General features: G+C 44.7%; 1 protein-coding gene across 1 annotated transcript in view; it reads left to right on the top strand.

Annotated features, from left to right (window-relative positions):
• Window positions 1-17080, top strand: part of LOC117416003 (pro-neuregulin-3, membrane-bound isoform-like) — a 127794-nt gene that overhangs the window by 68295 nt on the left and 42419 nt on the right. Inside the window, exon 2 of the mRNA XM_059026298.1 lies at window positions 14138-14267. Coding sequence (XP_058882281.1) covers window positions 14138-14267 — 130 coding nt within the window. The remainder of the gene's footprint in view (window positions 1-14137; window positions 14268-17080) is intronic.

Genomic DNA, 17080 nt, shown 5'->3' with positions numbered 1-17080 from the left:
CAGTAATGCTACTCAGGAGGAAACTCATTTGAAATTAATTAACAACTCAAAGGGGTCATTTAAGCAATTTAAACTCTAATTCCTTAGTTGTTTTTTCTGGTTTTGTACCTGTGCTGGGCTGGTGTGTTTTTCCTACACAATTGACAGCTTTTATAAATGGCCAATGTGTCACTAAGCGTAATGCTGTGAAAGCTAATGTTGTACTGTACATGAATCCAGTTCGGGCACTAAGATACATTGTCAGATTGGGAAATAATTTAGAGCTTGCTACTGTATAAGTGAGGCTCTTGGAAACTTGGCAGGTTGTGTTGTATTTCTGACTCTCAAAATATGCTTTCTCATCTACTCAAATTACAGTGTTGGTTTACAGTCTTGACAGCCGAAATCTCAGAAAACTAAGCCTGTTGAGGCCTTCTTGGATGGTTTTCTGGTTCAGTTAGTGGTTCTCTCTCTGTCTCCCCTGTGGGCTCAAACTGTTACTCTCAAAGGGAAATTGAATCTGAACGTTCTGTACTTTAAGGATAGTAGGTTCTCTGTTGTGATCGCGATTGAGTGAAATTGAACACAATTAAAATTATTTTAAGGCTGTGGGGTCAGTAGCGTGAATGATAAATCAGGCAGGATGACAGGATTGTGCGTCAACCTCTGAGACAGGATTTACTCAACAGTGAACTCCATACAAAGGTTCAGCAATCAGGTAAACAATTGAACAGCGACAGCAAATATTATATCTTAAACTGCGTATTGGATTACATCAGAAGGAAAATAAAAGATGGCGGTGCCAAACGATTGTGTTGCACCACCTGAGTTGGTCCATCAGGAAAGCACCTGACTAATTAGGAAATAAGCAATAAAGTTTGCCTTGTGTAAGTTAACAGTTGCTGTTTGTAGGGTTTTCAAATTAATCACAGCAGTTGAGAAAATGAAACAGAAAGCTTGCAAATCACGAACAGTACTGCAGGGTAAGCCAAAGGAAGGGAGGCACCGCTGGGCTTGAATGTGTTTCAACTATTCAGAGCTTGCTGATGCAATACAGGGAGTGCTGAGCTTGTAAACAAACAAAAACAAAAGCACGTAACAGTTGCTCCTGTAACCCGCAGCTTGATCAATGGTGATAGTAAAGCATGTACAACTGAGTACATTGCAAAAGAAAGTCCTTATGTATGTTTGTCATCAATTACTGTTGCTGGCTGCAGACAAAAAAATGTACATCTCGCTGGTGTTGAAACAATAATCTACACTATTGTCAGGCAATTATTATGAATTATGAATGTCCAAAAAAAACAATTGCAGGTTGTATTCCGAAAAGTACCGTCTTTGCTTTAAAACAACAACCACCACTTGCTACCAGTAAATATGTAAGGCTGTGGGATACCTTCTGTTCTCGGGGTTGGACAGCGTGAATGATATGTCAACCTCTGAGACAGGATTTATTCAACAGTGAACTCCATACAAAGGTTCAGCAATCAAGTAAACAATTGAACAGCGACAGCAAATATTATATCTCTAAACTGTGTATTGGATTACATCAGAAGGAAAACAAAATATGGCAGACTTGCTCCAAACGATACTCCATCTCCCCAACTTCTCATAGCTCCCAGCATTCTCTCCTTCTCTCTAATTACAGCATGCCCCGGACTGAACGGTCTGACAATTAATTTCAGGGAAAGGTGGAAGTCAGCCATCTGGAAAGGGGGCGGAGTCACAGTACACTAAGTCATCGTCCCAGATGGGAAGCGATGTGGCGATCACGGATTGGAGAGACAGTATTGTACTGACAGTACTTAAGGGGACGCGGCCGAGAGTTCTGTTCCTTTGTTATGGTTACGTATCGTGAGCGTTTGTTTGTTTTTGTCGTGTCTAATACTGTGCTTGTTTGTGATTATTAGATGGCTAAACACAATTCAGGAGCTGTTGCTTAAGGCCAGCACGAACCTGGAAAACACTGCACCATTGTTCATGAATAAATTGTATTTCAACACTTGCACTTAAAGCACTTACTTTGGACTTGTGACCGTGTTTCGTGTGTATTTATACTGTGTATATTATTTTGGGACTGAGCCCCTGGGTTATACTGTGTAGTACACATCGTTGTGTACTACCATTCATTATTATTTACAGTTGTCAAGTGATTATAAATAAATAACCATTGCACCTGGATTATCGTTGTTGTCCGTTATTGATCACCACTTCATGCCTGCACCTGCGCACTGCAAACCACTTTGTCACACCCTTCCATATTAATTATTACATCTCACATTATGTTCAGCTGGTGTTCTCTGTGTGTGTGTTTGTGTTTTACACTGAAGCAGCCCTGTCTCATTTTGCAAGACAGTGTGTTTCATGACTGTATTGATGAGCTTCAGCAGGCAAGGCTCCCAGACTTGGACTCCTTTTATTTGTTTTGTTGTTGTCTTTGTTGGCAAACGAGCATTGTGATTTATGCCTGGCCATTAACTCATTTACAGGGTTCAGCCACCACTCATCAAGAGATTTTAACAAGTCTCAGAGAGCCGCACTGTCCTTTTTGAAGATGTCGTAGCTGAAGGGAGACTGAGATGCAACGTGTCGCTGATAGGGAGGGAGGAACTCAAGTCCCCTTTTCCAGGCGGTATCAGGAGTTGGCCAGGGCATGGGAGAATGTAGTCTGGTCAGTTTTACTGACCTTTTTTGTGCCAGTGCCCTGCACATTGTGTGCTGTAATCCTGTTTAATATCCACAGATCCAGCCTCGCAAGGGGGTCAATTGGTGTGGGGGTCCTCACAGGGGGTCAGAGGGCTCCGGGGAAGACTGTGGGAGCAGGAAAGTCAAGTACTCATCGTTTGTCCTAGAGCAGATTACCAATGTTTCACTGTGCGCCTGTCTGTCAGCATGTGTGCGTGCTGGTACTGTGGGTGTGTGTGTTTGTTAGCATGTTGTGTGCATTGCAAGATGTCAGTGTTTCCCATTTTCAAAGAGTTTTTTTTTTAATAATTACATTAATTACATGTGCATGTGAATGCATGTGCCACTTATATGTGCATATTTGTGTCAATTTGTGTGCATTCTTGTCAGTGTGTGTGTGTGCATTCTTGTCAGTGCGTGTGTGCATTCTTGTCAGTGTGTGTGTGCATTCTTGTCAGTGCGTGTGTGCATTCTTGTTAGTGCGTGTGTGCATTCTTGTCAGTGTGTGTGCATTCTTGTCAGTGCGTGTGTGCATTCTTGTCAGTGCGTGTGTGAATTCTTGTCAGTGCGTATGTGCATTCTTGTCAGTGTGTGTGTGCATTCTTGTCAGTGTGTGTGTGCATTCTTGTCAGTGCGTGTGTGCATTCTTGTCAGTGCGTGTGTGCATTCTTGTTAGTGCGTGTGTGCATTCTTGTCAGTGTGTGTGCATTCTTGTCAGTGTGTGTGTGCATTCTTGTCAGTGCGTGTGTGCATTCTTGTCAGTGTGTGTGCATTCTTGTCAGTGCGTGTGTGCATTCTTGTCAGTGCGTGTGTGAATTCTTGTCAGTGCGTGTGTGCATTCTTGTCAGTGCGTGTGTGAATTCTTGTCAGTGCGTGTGTGCATTCTTGTCAGTGCGTGTGTGAATTCTTGTCAGTGCGTGTGTGCATTCTTGTCAGTGTGTGTGTGCATTCTTGTCAGTGCATGTGTAAATTGGTGTCATTGTGAGTGTCTGTGCTGGCGGTTTGCACTGCTTCCTGTATCTCAGTCAGAGTTGGGGTTGGTTGCCAATGAGAGATTAATTACTTTTCTCAGCAGGAGAGACACGCTGGACTGTGCTCCACTGACAATGACAGAACTGCATCAGTGTGAGAGAGAGAGAGAGAGAGAGAGGGGGGGGGAGAGGGTATGGGGATGTGAGAGGGGAGAAAGATGGTAAGGGTGATGGCAGTTCTCGCATCAAATTCTGGTTCATGTCTCTCCAAGTCTCTCTCACACTCACACAGACACACACTCTCTCTCATACACACACACACACTCACACACTCACACAGAGCCAGTTCCCTCACAAGCAGCACCCCCTCTTTCCACCCTCTTTCTCCCCCTCTCACCACCCCTCTCCCCTTGTGTCTGGCTGGGCGGTGTTCTGTGCAGAGATGGTGTGGCTGCTGTGACACATCTGGAATGGCTCGGCCCAGCTGTTTACTGCCAGGAGGGATGATGGCCGCGTGTTCACAGCTTGTCAAGCTCATGACTCCAGCACGGTGCCCAGATCAGCTCCCAGCCTGGGATTGCCAGCTTCTGAGTCTCTGCAGAGCTTAAAGAGACTGAGCACACAGACAGGACCACACCAATCACGAGAAACAACCGCGAGAAACCGCAAAAAACAACAGTCACAAAACTAGCACTCCCTTCGTTTGTACAACAGTAACAGGAAAGGTTCCATAGATACCAAATGTTTAAATGTAGTATGAGATAATTTGATAGGAATCAGGGTGAGTTTTTTTCTCCTCCTGGTGTTATTCATGCAGTAGAACTGCACTGTATTTTCTGATCTGTATCACAAAACCTCATATGCCTTTTACCACGGTATACCACACTATACCATAGCTTTCATCAGGGCAAAATTAGATGCATTCTAGTGTGATCCATCCCAGCTTTTAGTTTTATACAGGTAGCTAACGCGTAATAAAGGGCTCACAGAAAAAAAACTGGAAAGGCTAGAACTGTTCCTCGAGTTCAGTGAAACATTCTCCATGTGATGGCAGTACCAGGGCGTGAGTAGTTGCAGATTTCTAGATGACGTGCATTACGCGCTGTGCTATTGCATCCCTGCACAGCAGCAGGAGAGCTTGCGTCTGTGTGGCTGACAAAGTGACACCCTCTCACCCCCCTGACGGTATCAGTATGTGCGAAGGGGAGGTTCATTTGGTAATTGGTCTCCTTGTGTAAATTGGAAACTTTACTGTTGTAATTATTGGAGGTGTGCAGTTATCGCAGCTCAGGGAGACAGAGAGCCTGCGCTGACTGACACCTCGACACAGAGACAGAGCTCTGTGCTGGCTCCTGGGATCCACAGGCAGGTAAGGGTCTGCTCACTCTGCATTATAGGAAACCAGCAGAATATTAGACCAGTCTGGGACCAGGCATCACAGAACAGTACATTCATGAATCTGCAGTCCTTGATCTCACTGTTGGAATGGGTCCAGTTTAAGAGGTAGTTCTGTGGTTCTGGGTCGTCCTTCTATAATATGCAGTATGAGTTTTGGGTCTACTTTAAGTCTGTGGTCCTGAATCGCTCCTATAGACCAGCTTGTATGCATATTGTACACATCACCAGTCTGACCAGTCAGGGGAAGGAGCAGCTCTATGGTTCTCATGGGAATTCAGTTTATGTCATGTTGTTTCAATGGGTCCAGTATGAGGATCTGTTCTGTGATTCTGCAAGGCTGTGCAATGCTGTGAGTCTCATTCCCAGTCTGGAGCAGATTGCACACACTCACTCACGCAGGGCAGTTTCAGTGCAGGGTGAGCGGTCCTGAGTCCAGTATTTTCCCAGTCTGAGCAGACTGCACGCACTGGTAATTAATGAATAATGAAAATAATGAAATGCCTTTCAGATCACTGGCTTCTGTTCTGCAGCATCTGTGTGATGCTGAGACTGAGCACAGCTGTCCTGTCTGAACTCATGAGACAGAGGGAAGGTGAATGGGTCGATACAGCGCCTACCCAGGACCTCAGACTGCACAGATACATAGATTGCTGTAATTTCCTCCAGTGTGGGACAGTGTTTGAGAGGGAGCATACTGCATCACTGTTGTGGTGTTGAGGTGGTTTATGTGAAGTGTTTGAGAGGGAGCTCTGTAGTAGAAGGCAACATTGTTTTGACTCACACTGCAGTGTTTACCATGGTACATTTGCATGGTAATTTCTCATGCTGACACAATACATTAGCCACACGTCTCTGTGCGTTACTAGGCGTCTGTGTTCTAACACGCATACTTGTGCTTTACCACGCTTAGCTGAGCTTTAACACGATTTAACAATGTTTTTTACCACGGTATGCTGCAGATAGCTTGTATAATGTATCTAATCTAAGGTGTGAAACAATCCTCAGTTGTTGTTTTTTTTTTTAAATGGCCATAGGAAGAACACCATTGAATACCAATGCATTTCAGTTTGAACTTGTTTCTTGGCACCTCTTTTAAAAGAAGTGGAACTGCAGAGTGACTTTCAAGAAATCAGTGGTAACCCCTTTTACCAAATTAAATTAACAACCAGAATCCCAGGGATTTAAGTAATGTCTTTTAGTATCAAACTGCTGGCAATAGTTAAGGATACGATTTTGTCACAGTAGAAATATGTAAAAATCTCATTAAAAATAGACGATTTCACAGAACGATCACGACTACAAAGATTCAAACTTAAAATATATATATTTATTAATGTAATTATTATAATGTTTTAATATTTGTACTAAATAAACATCAATTTAATGTATTTAACATGTATTTAATGTGTTTTCTTTTAACAAATGCTCCAGTCAAAAGTAAATATCGATTAAAAAAAGAAATGTACAGTACCTTTTCAAACAACTGTAACATTGTAAGTCGCCCTGGATAAGGGCGTCTGCTAAGAAATAAATAATAATAATAACATGCTTAAATTAACATGTAGATACTACTACTAATAATAATAATAATAATAATAATAATAATAATAATAATAATAATCTTAAATGACATTTCTGGCTGTAAATTGAAAATTATACAATTGAAGCAATGTCTGTCATCAGAGTTTCATGCTTCTCCAAAACTGTAGCCCATCCTCCCTTTAGGTTTTGCATTATCAAGGGGATGCAGAGGTATATTTTCTGCACAGAAGGCTTTGGTTAATTTGAAGTTTGTTTCTCTGAAGTTGCTCCCTCCGCTTTCATGAAAATGTTTGGAATATTGCTCTGCTAGTTGCTCAGAACTTGTTTTCAACACTTTTCTGCAGTTCTGTGTACATATTCACCTTTATTTGACATTTGCAAACCTCTTTAATTTTGCACTGCCACAAATTCAAAAGACATGCACTCCTCACTCCCTGTTTTCAGGCTGAGTGGAGACAAATGTAAAAATTCATAGGTTCTGTGAAAGTAGTGCTTCCAAATGTGACTATAACACCAGAAAAAATGGTAAGACTCCATGCATCCTAAACAAAGTTGGATTGGGGGGCTGAAAGCTAAGCAGCAGCAGGTCAGCCCTGGTCAGTAGTTTTGTTTTGAAGGGTGTCCAGGGCAGACCGGGTCCTACTTCACATCAATCATTTAGGACAAAGCTCAGGCATCGATATCAAAAACTGCTGCTGATAGATTTCAAATTTCCCCTGAACCCAGAATGATTGATTCATTACTTTATTATTTAATTACGCAAAATGAAACCACAGGCAGAGGACTTGATTTAAGTGGTTTATGTCAATAGGGATTTGGGCTAATTAAGTCTCATTATGCATCGATGTCAAATTATATAATGTGATTCATTGTTGATGTTGACACATTTTATTTCACTGTGGTTAGCACTGTGCCAGTAAGAAGCATGAGCTCTGTAACCTCGTCTGAGCTTGCCTGAGCTCCCCTAAATGGTCAGGCTGTTTTCACAGACAGTGGTCTTAACAGGGAGCTGTGGCTGGGGTCTGGTTTCAAAGACCCTGATTAGCACTCATCTTGGTCTACCATCAGAATTGAACCTAAGTCCTTTATCCAGTCAATAAGTTTGGATAAGCTCAAATATCCAGCGAGTGCCATCTGTCAGTCACTCAAAGGAAAGCTTCTTCTGTGAGGTACAGATGAAACAGAGACGGGAGTTTTGTTTTGTTTTGGATTCTCTGAAGGAGTGACTCCTTATGAGGACAGGCCAAGTCCTTGTGGTGTTTAAACAGACATTAAACATTATTGTTTTTTGAAACAAACTAAAAGTGCCCAAATATGTTGTTCGTTGTTGACTGTCACCCTGTGTGGAGTTTTGTTTGACTGGAGTTAGGAATAGTAAATAAAAATATAGTGAGAGTCAATGGAAAGTCCTCATAAACACTATAAACAAACGTGTGTGCGTGCGTGTGCGTGACCCAGTTTATGTGGTCTAATTCATTCACACAAAGATGGCAATTTGAGATGTTGCCTGTCTAAGTCTCTGTCCGTCCAGGAAGGCTCATTCTCAGTTGTCTGATTCGGGGGATGAAGTTTATTGTATCTGTACAGAGAGGTTAGTGCTGCAGTATTCCAAACAGAGACAACAAACAAAGAAGGTGAAATAACACGAGTCAGCATAACAATGAAACTCACAATGAAACTGTCTCCTTTCTCAGCTCTCAGTCTCAGAAACCAATTCAGCTCCCTTTGAGGGGAAATGACAAGTTCAGTCCATTAGCCAAGTGAATTTGGAACAACACTGCTTATCTTCAAGGTGTTAATTGAGTCCAAATAAACACGACTCAGAATGAACTCTCTTAACTGCATGGCTTTATAATGTCCCAGTCTTTCGCTGGAAAGGGCTTATTGAATTAAGGTTCCCGGCACTGTCAGTTTCTCTCATACACAAAGACCAGCTGTGTTGAATATTAGAATCAGTGGAACAAAGTGATACTTTTATCAGAAATGAGTTGCATACAGCCTGATCATAAGTCTAACACCTGGCTCTGTGCATAAAGCTTTAAATCAGGGGTTCTTTAAAGAATATGTCAATAAATAAAAGACACTATTATGTTGTTAATAAAGCCAGCAACAGTCTCCATCAGTTTCATACATATGAAACTGTATTTTATTTATGAAAACAGATTTTAAAAACAAAAACTTTCTAATTTTTTTTCTTCGATTTTACCATTTTTTACCAAAATGTTCTTGGGTTTTTACAAAAGTTATAGATCCATTTCAATTCAAAGACAACCACCAACGACATTATTTATGGGATATGCCTGCCCATTGGGTAGGTAATTGTTGAGCTCTCTATACCAAAGCTGCCAATAGGCCCCTTCCTGGGATGATGCACTCGGTCCCGCCCACTTCCTGAGGATGCCATTTCTCTTTTTCCTTCTCACTCAAGACAGTACTGTAAGACCTCTGTGTTGAGCTGAGCGTGTTGATAGAAAAGAGCTTCTCGAGTCGAATCGAGTTGATTGTATTTCCCTTGCATTCATGCTGAAAGCTGGCTCGCCACTTTCCTGGAATCAACGACTTTAAAAAGACCGAGCCTTTCTCCTTTCTGTCTTTCAATGGCCTCCTCGCTTGCGTGGTAGGCCACTCTTTGTTATCTGTCTGTCATGTGTGTGCACTCACCCACGAGTGGTTGTCTATTTCTTTCACAGGGGGTGGTCAGTTCCTTCACGGGGCTAGGCCTTGCTGCATCCCCGCTGTTGAGTGGCTCTTCCAGCCATGCTCCCCTCCACGGGGCTAGGCCTTGCCACATGCTTCAGTACCGCGGCACATGCATAGCCCTTCGGTATCCCGGTGCACAAGTTGCTCATTGCATACGGCACACGGTGCCCAGCGCTACAGCATCAATGCACAGAAACAGTGCCGCGCGGTACACAGTGCACATAGTGCTCGGTACACACGGTGCACACGGTGCACACGGTGCAGGGTGCACACAGTGATCGGCTGATTGCGACAGCGTCAGTGCATGAGCGCACGGTGCTGAACGGTACACGGTGCACATAGTGCTTTGGTACCCGGTGCGAATATCCCGCAGGAGGATAAACATACCCTCTGTGCGTGGTGCTTAGGCATCCAACATGCCACCTTGGCCCTCAAGAGGGACGTGGCCTGCAGCATCTGTGCGGCTTTTCAGCCCCGGGTGAAGGAAAATAGGTTGGAGAGGGCCACAAAGGCGAGTGCCGCATCCTCGGTGGCCGGACCGTCGGTGGCCAGAGCACCAGAGTCCCTCCTCCATGACCTGTACCAGGACCACCTGCTGGACATCCCCGATGCGCAGGCCCTAGTCGCTCCCCATTTCCGGGTGAAGCATTCGAGGCAGGCGAGGGACATTATGGACCTCAAAGCCCAGATGGCCCATGTCCTGGAGCTCTTGGCCAAACAGGTACCTGTGGCCCCGGCCGCAGTCCCAGCTTCGTTGCAACCCCAATTGCCATATCCCCCCTCCCCCAGGGGAGATCAGGGTGGATGGAAAGAGGCATCTCATCTGATGCAAGAGGACATGCAGGTAGGAGGGGAGCTCCAACCCTCTGCTTCGAGGAAGAACCTGGCTTCGAGGTAGCCTCAGAAGCTAGTTCTCCCCTGTTGATAAGTTCTTTTTCGGCACTTATGGGATGCACTGCAGCCTTCTTGCAGGTCCCCTCGACGCCAGCAGCAGAACCGTGCCGGTCCGTCTTCTGGATGCAGGCAATGGCTCCTCACCCTCAAAAGTTCTCAGCCTTCCCAGACTTCATGGAGGAGGTACGTTCCTCCTGGGATCGTCCGGCTTCAGGTCCTAGCGTGCTAAAACAGGCTGCAAAAGCTTCTAGAGAGGCAAGCCTTCTATACTCCACCATCGCTGCCCTGGTTAAGGCCCTGCCGGTGTGTGGGTTGGCTGGAGACCCGGTGTGCCCGAACCTTCAATGCAGGCTGACGTAAACGCATCTCAAGCGGGCGTATGTAGCAGAGGCACAGGCAACTCGCCTGTCACACATGGCGAGCATGCTCAAGGCCTATATGGATGGTCTACTGCGCGAGGCCCCGCTCCCTGAGCCAGTGACCATGGATCTCCTGTCCAGCACGTTGCTGCAGATCTCCGGTCTCCATGAGCAAGCTCTTGGCCGAAGCCTGGCTAGTTTGATTGTGGCTCGTAGACAGCTGTGGTTGTCACAAGCCAGGGTTCCTGACGTGGATAAGGCAGCTCTGCTAGATGCCCAGGACATACTTTTGAGCTAGCCATGGAGGATCTCTTGCAGAGATCCCACCGGGAACGCGAGGCGCCCAGCAGGTGGCCGCGTTGCTCCCTCCTCCATGCTCCTGTTGAACTGCTGGCGAGCTCCTCTGCCGCGGACTGTCACCAGAACAGTTCCAGTCCCAACAGCTCTGCTCGGTGACCTAAGGCATCGCCTACAGGGCACATCAGCAGTGAACAACCGGCCTATACCACTGCTCCCAGCCTTTCTCGAAAAGGTCCAGTTAGAGGAGGCATCAGTTCTCCTAGTGGCCCCCAGGTGGCCCAGGAGAATCTGATTTTCGACCTTGTGCCAGCTGTTACACGGCCAGCCCTGGGGATCTCCTCAGTCAGACGAGAGGCACCCTTTGGCACTCGGAACCGGGCAGGATCCGGCTATGGGTCTGGCACCTGAAAGGGACCGCTGGTTAGCCCTAGGGCTATCAGATGCAGTTGTGGGTACGTTGCAGAATGCTAGGGCAGAACTGCTAAACGTTGGTAGGTCACCTTCCACTTTGAAAGTGTACTTAGCGGCTATTTCTGCATGCCATGCAACCGTAGATTCGGTGTCTCCCGGTGCGTATTTCTTGGCTACCGGATTTCTTAAAGGCGCTCAGCGATTACGCCCTCCCAGGAGGACTGTTCTCCCTAAATAGAGCCTTAATATTGTACTGGAGGCTCTCACGACGGCACCGTTTGAGCCCATACACTCCATAGAGTTGAAGTACCTGTCTATGAAGACAGCCTTCCTCGTGGCTATCACCTCCGCTAAGCGGATCAGTGAGCTGCAGGTGCTGTCCGTGCACAGCTCCTGCATGCGTATTTGGGAGGATGGCAGCAGGGTGCCTCTGCGCACCAACCCTGCTTTCCTCCCCAAGGTGATCACAGCTTTCCACATTAATCAGTCTGTGGAACTGGAGTCCTTCCATCCACCCCCGTTTTCTTCAGAGGAGGATAGGAGTTTGAATTTCCTCTGCCTGGTGCAGGCATTGAGATGCTACGTGGATAGACAAGAGTTCTGCGTCAGTCGGACCCTAGGACAGCCCCTCTCAAAGCAGCGTCTGTCACATTGGATTGTGGAAACAGTCTTGACTGCGTATGATGGTGCTGGCTTGCCCCCACCTGAAAGGGTAGCCACACTGTCCAGTAGAGAGTTGGGCCCTCTTCAGAGTGGCCTCGATGTCCGATATTTGCACTGCGGCTAGTTGGGCTACACCGCATACTTTCTCCAGGTTCTACCGCCTTAATGTTGGTGGTAGTCTTCGAATTGAAAGGGAACATTACTTACTGTAACCCTGGTTCCCTGAAAGAGAAGACAACCACCTACCCTGAGGTTGAAAGAGAAATGGCTTCCTCAGGATGACGGTTTTAACCATGCTTTTTCCATTTTAGTTTTTACAGAATTGTCTCTGGAAATTCAGGCCAAAACTTACTGATTTAATACCAAGTAATCCATGACACAAAAAGCTGATGGAAAGCCAAACATGTTGTTTTTTTTATCTTGTACCAGCCCTATCTTTGACAGAGGCTAGATGGCTTGTTTGTGGGTTTACAGTTCATTTAGTTTTAATGTTCTTCCCTTTCTGCTCCTGATTTTTTTTTTAGTTGGTTTCCAACCTCCTGTCAGTTTTACAATTTTTAAAACAGAAGTCTATAATATCAGAACAGTCTAGTAGTCACAGTGAGCAGGGTTAGCTGTATAGCCCAGCAGTCACAGTGAGCAGGGTTAGCTGTATAGTCCAGCAGTCACAGTGAGCATGGCTAACTATATAGCCCAGCAGTCACAGTGAGCATGGCTAGCTGTATAGCCCAAAAGTTACAGTGAGCAGTTTTAGATTAGCTGAAAGCTTTACAAATTATACTCCCAACTACTAACCCTTTTTCCTTTTCAGATTTTCAGTGTGGGATAAGTCTGAACTTGCTCTATTAGCAGACTGCACACTAACACACACACCACCCTCCCTTGTCCCTGGATTTCTGCAGACCCTTGTCACGTGTGCATGCTTATTTTCCTATTAAGAGGCCTATCCCCTTGCTGTGGTGCAGATTAGTTCTGTTGTTGTTCAGGGTCTGTTGTCGTTCCTCTTGCTGCACAGTAATCAATGCTAGGCGACCTTTTAAATTCATGTGACAGGCATGGCCCGGGGGTAATGTCACTTCTGAAGGACGTTTTCACACAGCACCCAAAAGAAGTCTGTTAGCCTAACATTTATAATATTGACGGCTCAAGGCAAAACCTGCCCAAGTCACATTTTCATGTTGGTGAAAACTTCAGGGACAAGTATGAAGTGGCTTTGTGGCTATTGCTGGGGAATTGGGAGGGAGGGAGACAGTGTGGCTTAGTGGTTATTGCTGGGATATTGGCTGGGAGGGAAGCCGTGTGGCTTAGTGGTTATTTCTGGGGGGATGGGAAGGAGGGAGGTATTTCCTGATGAAGGTTTACCATGATGAAGCCTAGGTGAGTTTAGCACAGACAGGTATTGCATAGCACAGAGAGGTATAGCATAACACAGACAGGTATTGCACAGCACAGAGAGCATATTAAAACGATGGTGAACTACATTAAATCCTGGCGATCAGGGTCAACTGTTTCTCTCTGGTGTTAACTGGCTCCGGTAGGTTTATTAACTGTTTGTCTCTGTGTTAACTGGTTTCATTAGGTTATTAACTGTTTCTCTCTGGTGTTAACTGGCTCCGATAGGTTTATTAACTGTTTGTCTCTGTGTTAACTGGTTTCATTAGGTTATTAACTGTTTCTCTCTGGTGTTAACTGGCTCCGGTAGGTTTATTAACTGTTTGTCTCTGTGTTAACTGGTTTCATTAGGTTATTAACTGTTTCTCTCTGGTGTTAACTAGTTCCGGTAGGTTTATTAACTGTTTGTCTCTGTGTTAACTGGTTGCATTAGGTTTATTAATTATTATTTGTTTATTTAGCAGACGCCTTTATCCAAGGCGACTTACAGAGACTAGAGTGCGTGAACTATGCATCAGCTGCAGAGTCACTTACAATTACGTCTCACCCGAAAGACGGCGCACAAGGAGGTTAAGTGACTTGCTCAGGGTCACACAATGAGTCAGTGGCTAAGGTGGGATTTGAACCAGGGACCTCCTGGTTACAAGTCCTTTTCTTTAACCACTGGACCACACAGCCTCTCTGGTGTTAACTAGTTCCGGTAGGTTTATTAACTGTTTGTCTCTGTGTTAACTGGCTCCGGTAGGTTTATTAACTGTTTCTCTCTGGTGTTAACTAGTTCTGGTAAGTTTATTAACTGTTTCTCTCTGGTGTTAACTTGTTGTCTCTCTCTTTGGTTCTCAGATGCCCCCACCTCCCCTCCTGAGCGCTCGGAGCACTTCAAGCCATGTCGAGACAAGGACCTGGCGTACTGCCTGAACGAGGGAGAGTGCTTTGTCATCGAGACCTTGACAGGCTCGCACAAACACTGCAGGTCAGTTCATCTCTGTCACTCAGACATCGACATCTACCCCCCTCATCTCTCTCAGGCTCCCACAAACAGAAGACCAGTCTCCCCTGAGTCACTCAGAACTAGACAGGTTCGCATAAGCCCTGCAGGATGTTATCTGGGGAGGGAGGAAGCTCTATAGTGTGGATGATGCAGTGAGTTCACATACAGTTTAATAGTAACAAACACTGACACATGGGCTACATAGATGCCAATGTAGACAAGCAATGCCACTTAAAGTGCTAGTGATTAAAAAAAAATATTCCTTAACTGCTCTTCAGTCCAGTACCGAAAACACTGTTCCTGGTTTTTAACCCCTCCGTTTGTTCAGTTGCTGTGGTAACAGCCTTGTGTACTGGGTTCCCATGGTGATGCAAGATGTCAACACTGATTATGCCCCAACAGTCTGTCAACATTCCGATAGCATCAGTCGACGTTTTAACAAGTGTGTGAACAGGAAAAACATTCCAAGGTTACCTGCGAACCGTCCACCAGATAAAACATGTGTTACTGCCACCTTGAATCTGCTCTGGAGATAACCTGCATGAAATACTGGCCATTGCTGTCCTGGGATCTAAACCCAGTACAGAGGTGCAAATTGTGTTGCCGACAACATGCATGCAACAAAACCATAGCTGTTTGTGTTACAAAACAAGTACAAAACAATGCAAGCTTAATCCAGCGATGCTTTCTTGTAGTTTTCTTTTCCTTAGACAGTTTTTATTTAGGTTTCGGCAGCACTTTCCTTGAAGTTGCAAAACACAGTAGCCCTTCACACAATCATTGACTGTTTTTTTTTTAATTTTCTTTGCACTAAACACACGGCCTAGGTGTGCAATATCTGCCAGCACAAATCTAAGTGATATGAACTTTAAGGTGTGAGGATGGCACGCTCTTGCGAGCTGCACATTGCAGTGCCGTCACTTCATAATGCAATCCTTTCTAGTCGACTCTTCCTGAGATGGTGACACCAAAGCAAGTGCTCATGCTGGGAGTAATCATTTTATGTAGACAAATCAGTTTTTAATCCTCCTGTAAACACTAGCAATGTTACCGATGGGTCCCTGTTTTCTTATGTTCTTTTTGGTCCTTTGCTTGTATTTTCTACTTCGTTATGGAATGTGCAGATATCTAAAGTGGATCGCTATCGATCAAAAGCTGCTGCTGCCTCCTGGTACCTAATTACTTCATGCGCTGTGATTCAAACTCCAATGATCTAGCTGCAATCAGACCATGTGACCAATGGCAAAGGTACCAGGGAGGATGCAGCGGTTTATCTAATCTGGCATTGTTCCAGCTAAGCATTCAGCAAGTTCCTGATCGATTCCACTCATCAGACCCTTATTGAGAAGGGCTGGAATCTGAATCCTCTGCCTTCCCAGCGGACTGATTGACACAGTCAGCTTTGTAATGGGATGGGAAGGGATTACCAGCACATGTCAACTGGTCCTGCTGGTTTAACAGGTAAATGAACAAACTCCCTAGAGATCAGTGATGACCTCTGTGCTGTTGGGACCAGCCAGCTCAATGCTGCTGCCACTGAACCTCTTACTTCTGCACTGTCTCAGAGTAAACGGCTGAAAAAGCTTTCTACTCAGGTCAGCTTTCTCCTGGAAAAATTGATTTTTAAAGGAGTGCAAATGGATTTCTGTAAGTCTGTACTGGTTTTGTTTTATAACCAGTAAGAAAGAAACCAGTGAATTAACAGGCACCAGAGCCCCAGAACAATACTGATTTCTCTATACTGGACTGTATTGAATTAGCTGGCTCTCAGATCCCCAGTACAGTACTGACTTCTCTATACTAGACTGTATTGAATTAGCTGGCTCTCAGATCCCCAGTACAGTACTGACTTCTCTATGCTAGACTGTATTGAATTAGCTGGCTCTCAGATCCCCAGTACAGTACTGACTTCTCTATGCTAGACTGTATTGAATTAGCTGGCTCTCAGATCCCCAGTACAGTACTGACTTCTCTATACTAGACTGTATTGAATTAGCTGGCTCTCAGATCCCCAGTACAGTACTGAGTTATCTATATTAGACTGTGTTAAATTAGCTGGTCTCAGATGCCCAGTACTGAGATCTCTACCCTAATGCAAGTTTACCATGGTATTGTTGCACTGAATTTTTGCACTTTTGCCATGCTTTTTAGATGCATTAACCATAATGTACCTTGGTTTACCATGTTAATGAATAAGTTTTACCATACTTCATTGTTCCGCTTTCACTATGCTTTGCTATGCTTTGCCATGCTTTTACTATGCTTTATAAGGGTATTCTGTACTGTGTTGAACAGTCCACTGTCACTGATTGTTGGGTGCAGGTGTGTTTGAATGAGAGCACTGTGGAAGAGTCTGCAAGATCAGTAACACTTTGCAGGTGAGTTGGTATGCAGCACCATAGCAACACCATGGCAACCTACCTGCAGAATGTTCTTCAGCAGACCAGAGAAATTCTGACAGGCCCAGTGGAATATAGGCTTCTGTTAGACTTATGTAGATGAGGTGGTTTAAAAACAGATTCATGGATACAGTATTCCCATACACAGCTAGTGAATGTTGTTTGTTTTTTAAGCTGCTGTACCCATTGATTACTTATTGATATTATTATTATTATTATTATTATTATTATTATTATTATTATTATTATTATTATTATTATTGATCTTTTATCAATACCCGTGTTACTGATTCTGTATTAGTGCCCTCATATCTTGAGTTGTGGGTTATGCTGAAGTGCTGTGTGGAGAATAGCTTTGTTTGCATTGCACTGGACCCTGCTAATGAGGCTGCCCCT

This window comes from Acipenser ruthenus, chromosome 7 (assembly GCF_902713425.1).
Source record: "Acipenser ruthenus chromosome 7, fAciRut3.2 maternal haplotype, whole genome shotgun sequence".
In the NCBI taxonomy this organism is placed as follows: Eukaryota; Metazoa; Chordata; class Actinopteri; order Acipenseriformes; family Acipenseridae; genus Acipenser; species Acipenser ruthenus.
Note: the sequence above shows the minus strand (reverse complement) of the source record. Positions and strands in the feature narration are given on the sequence as shown.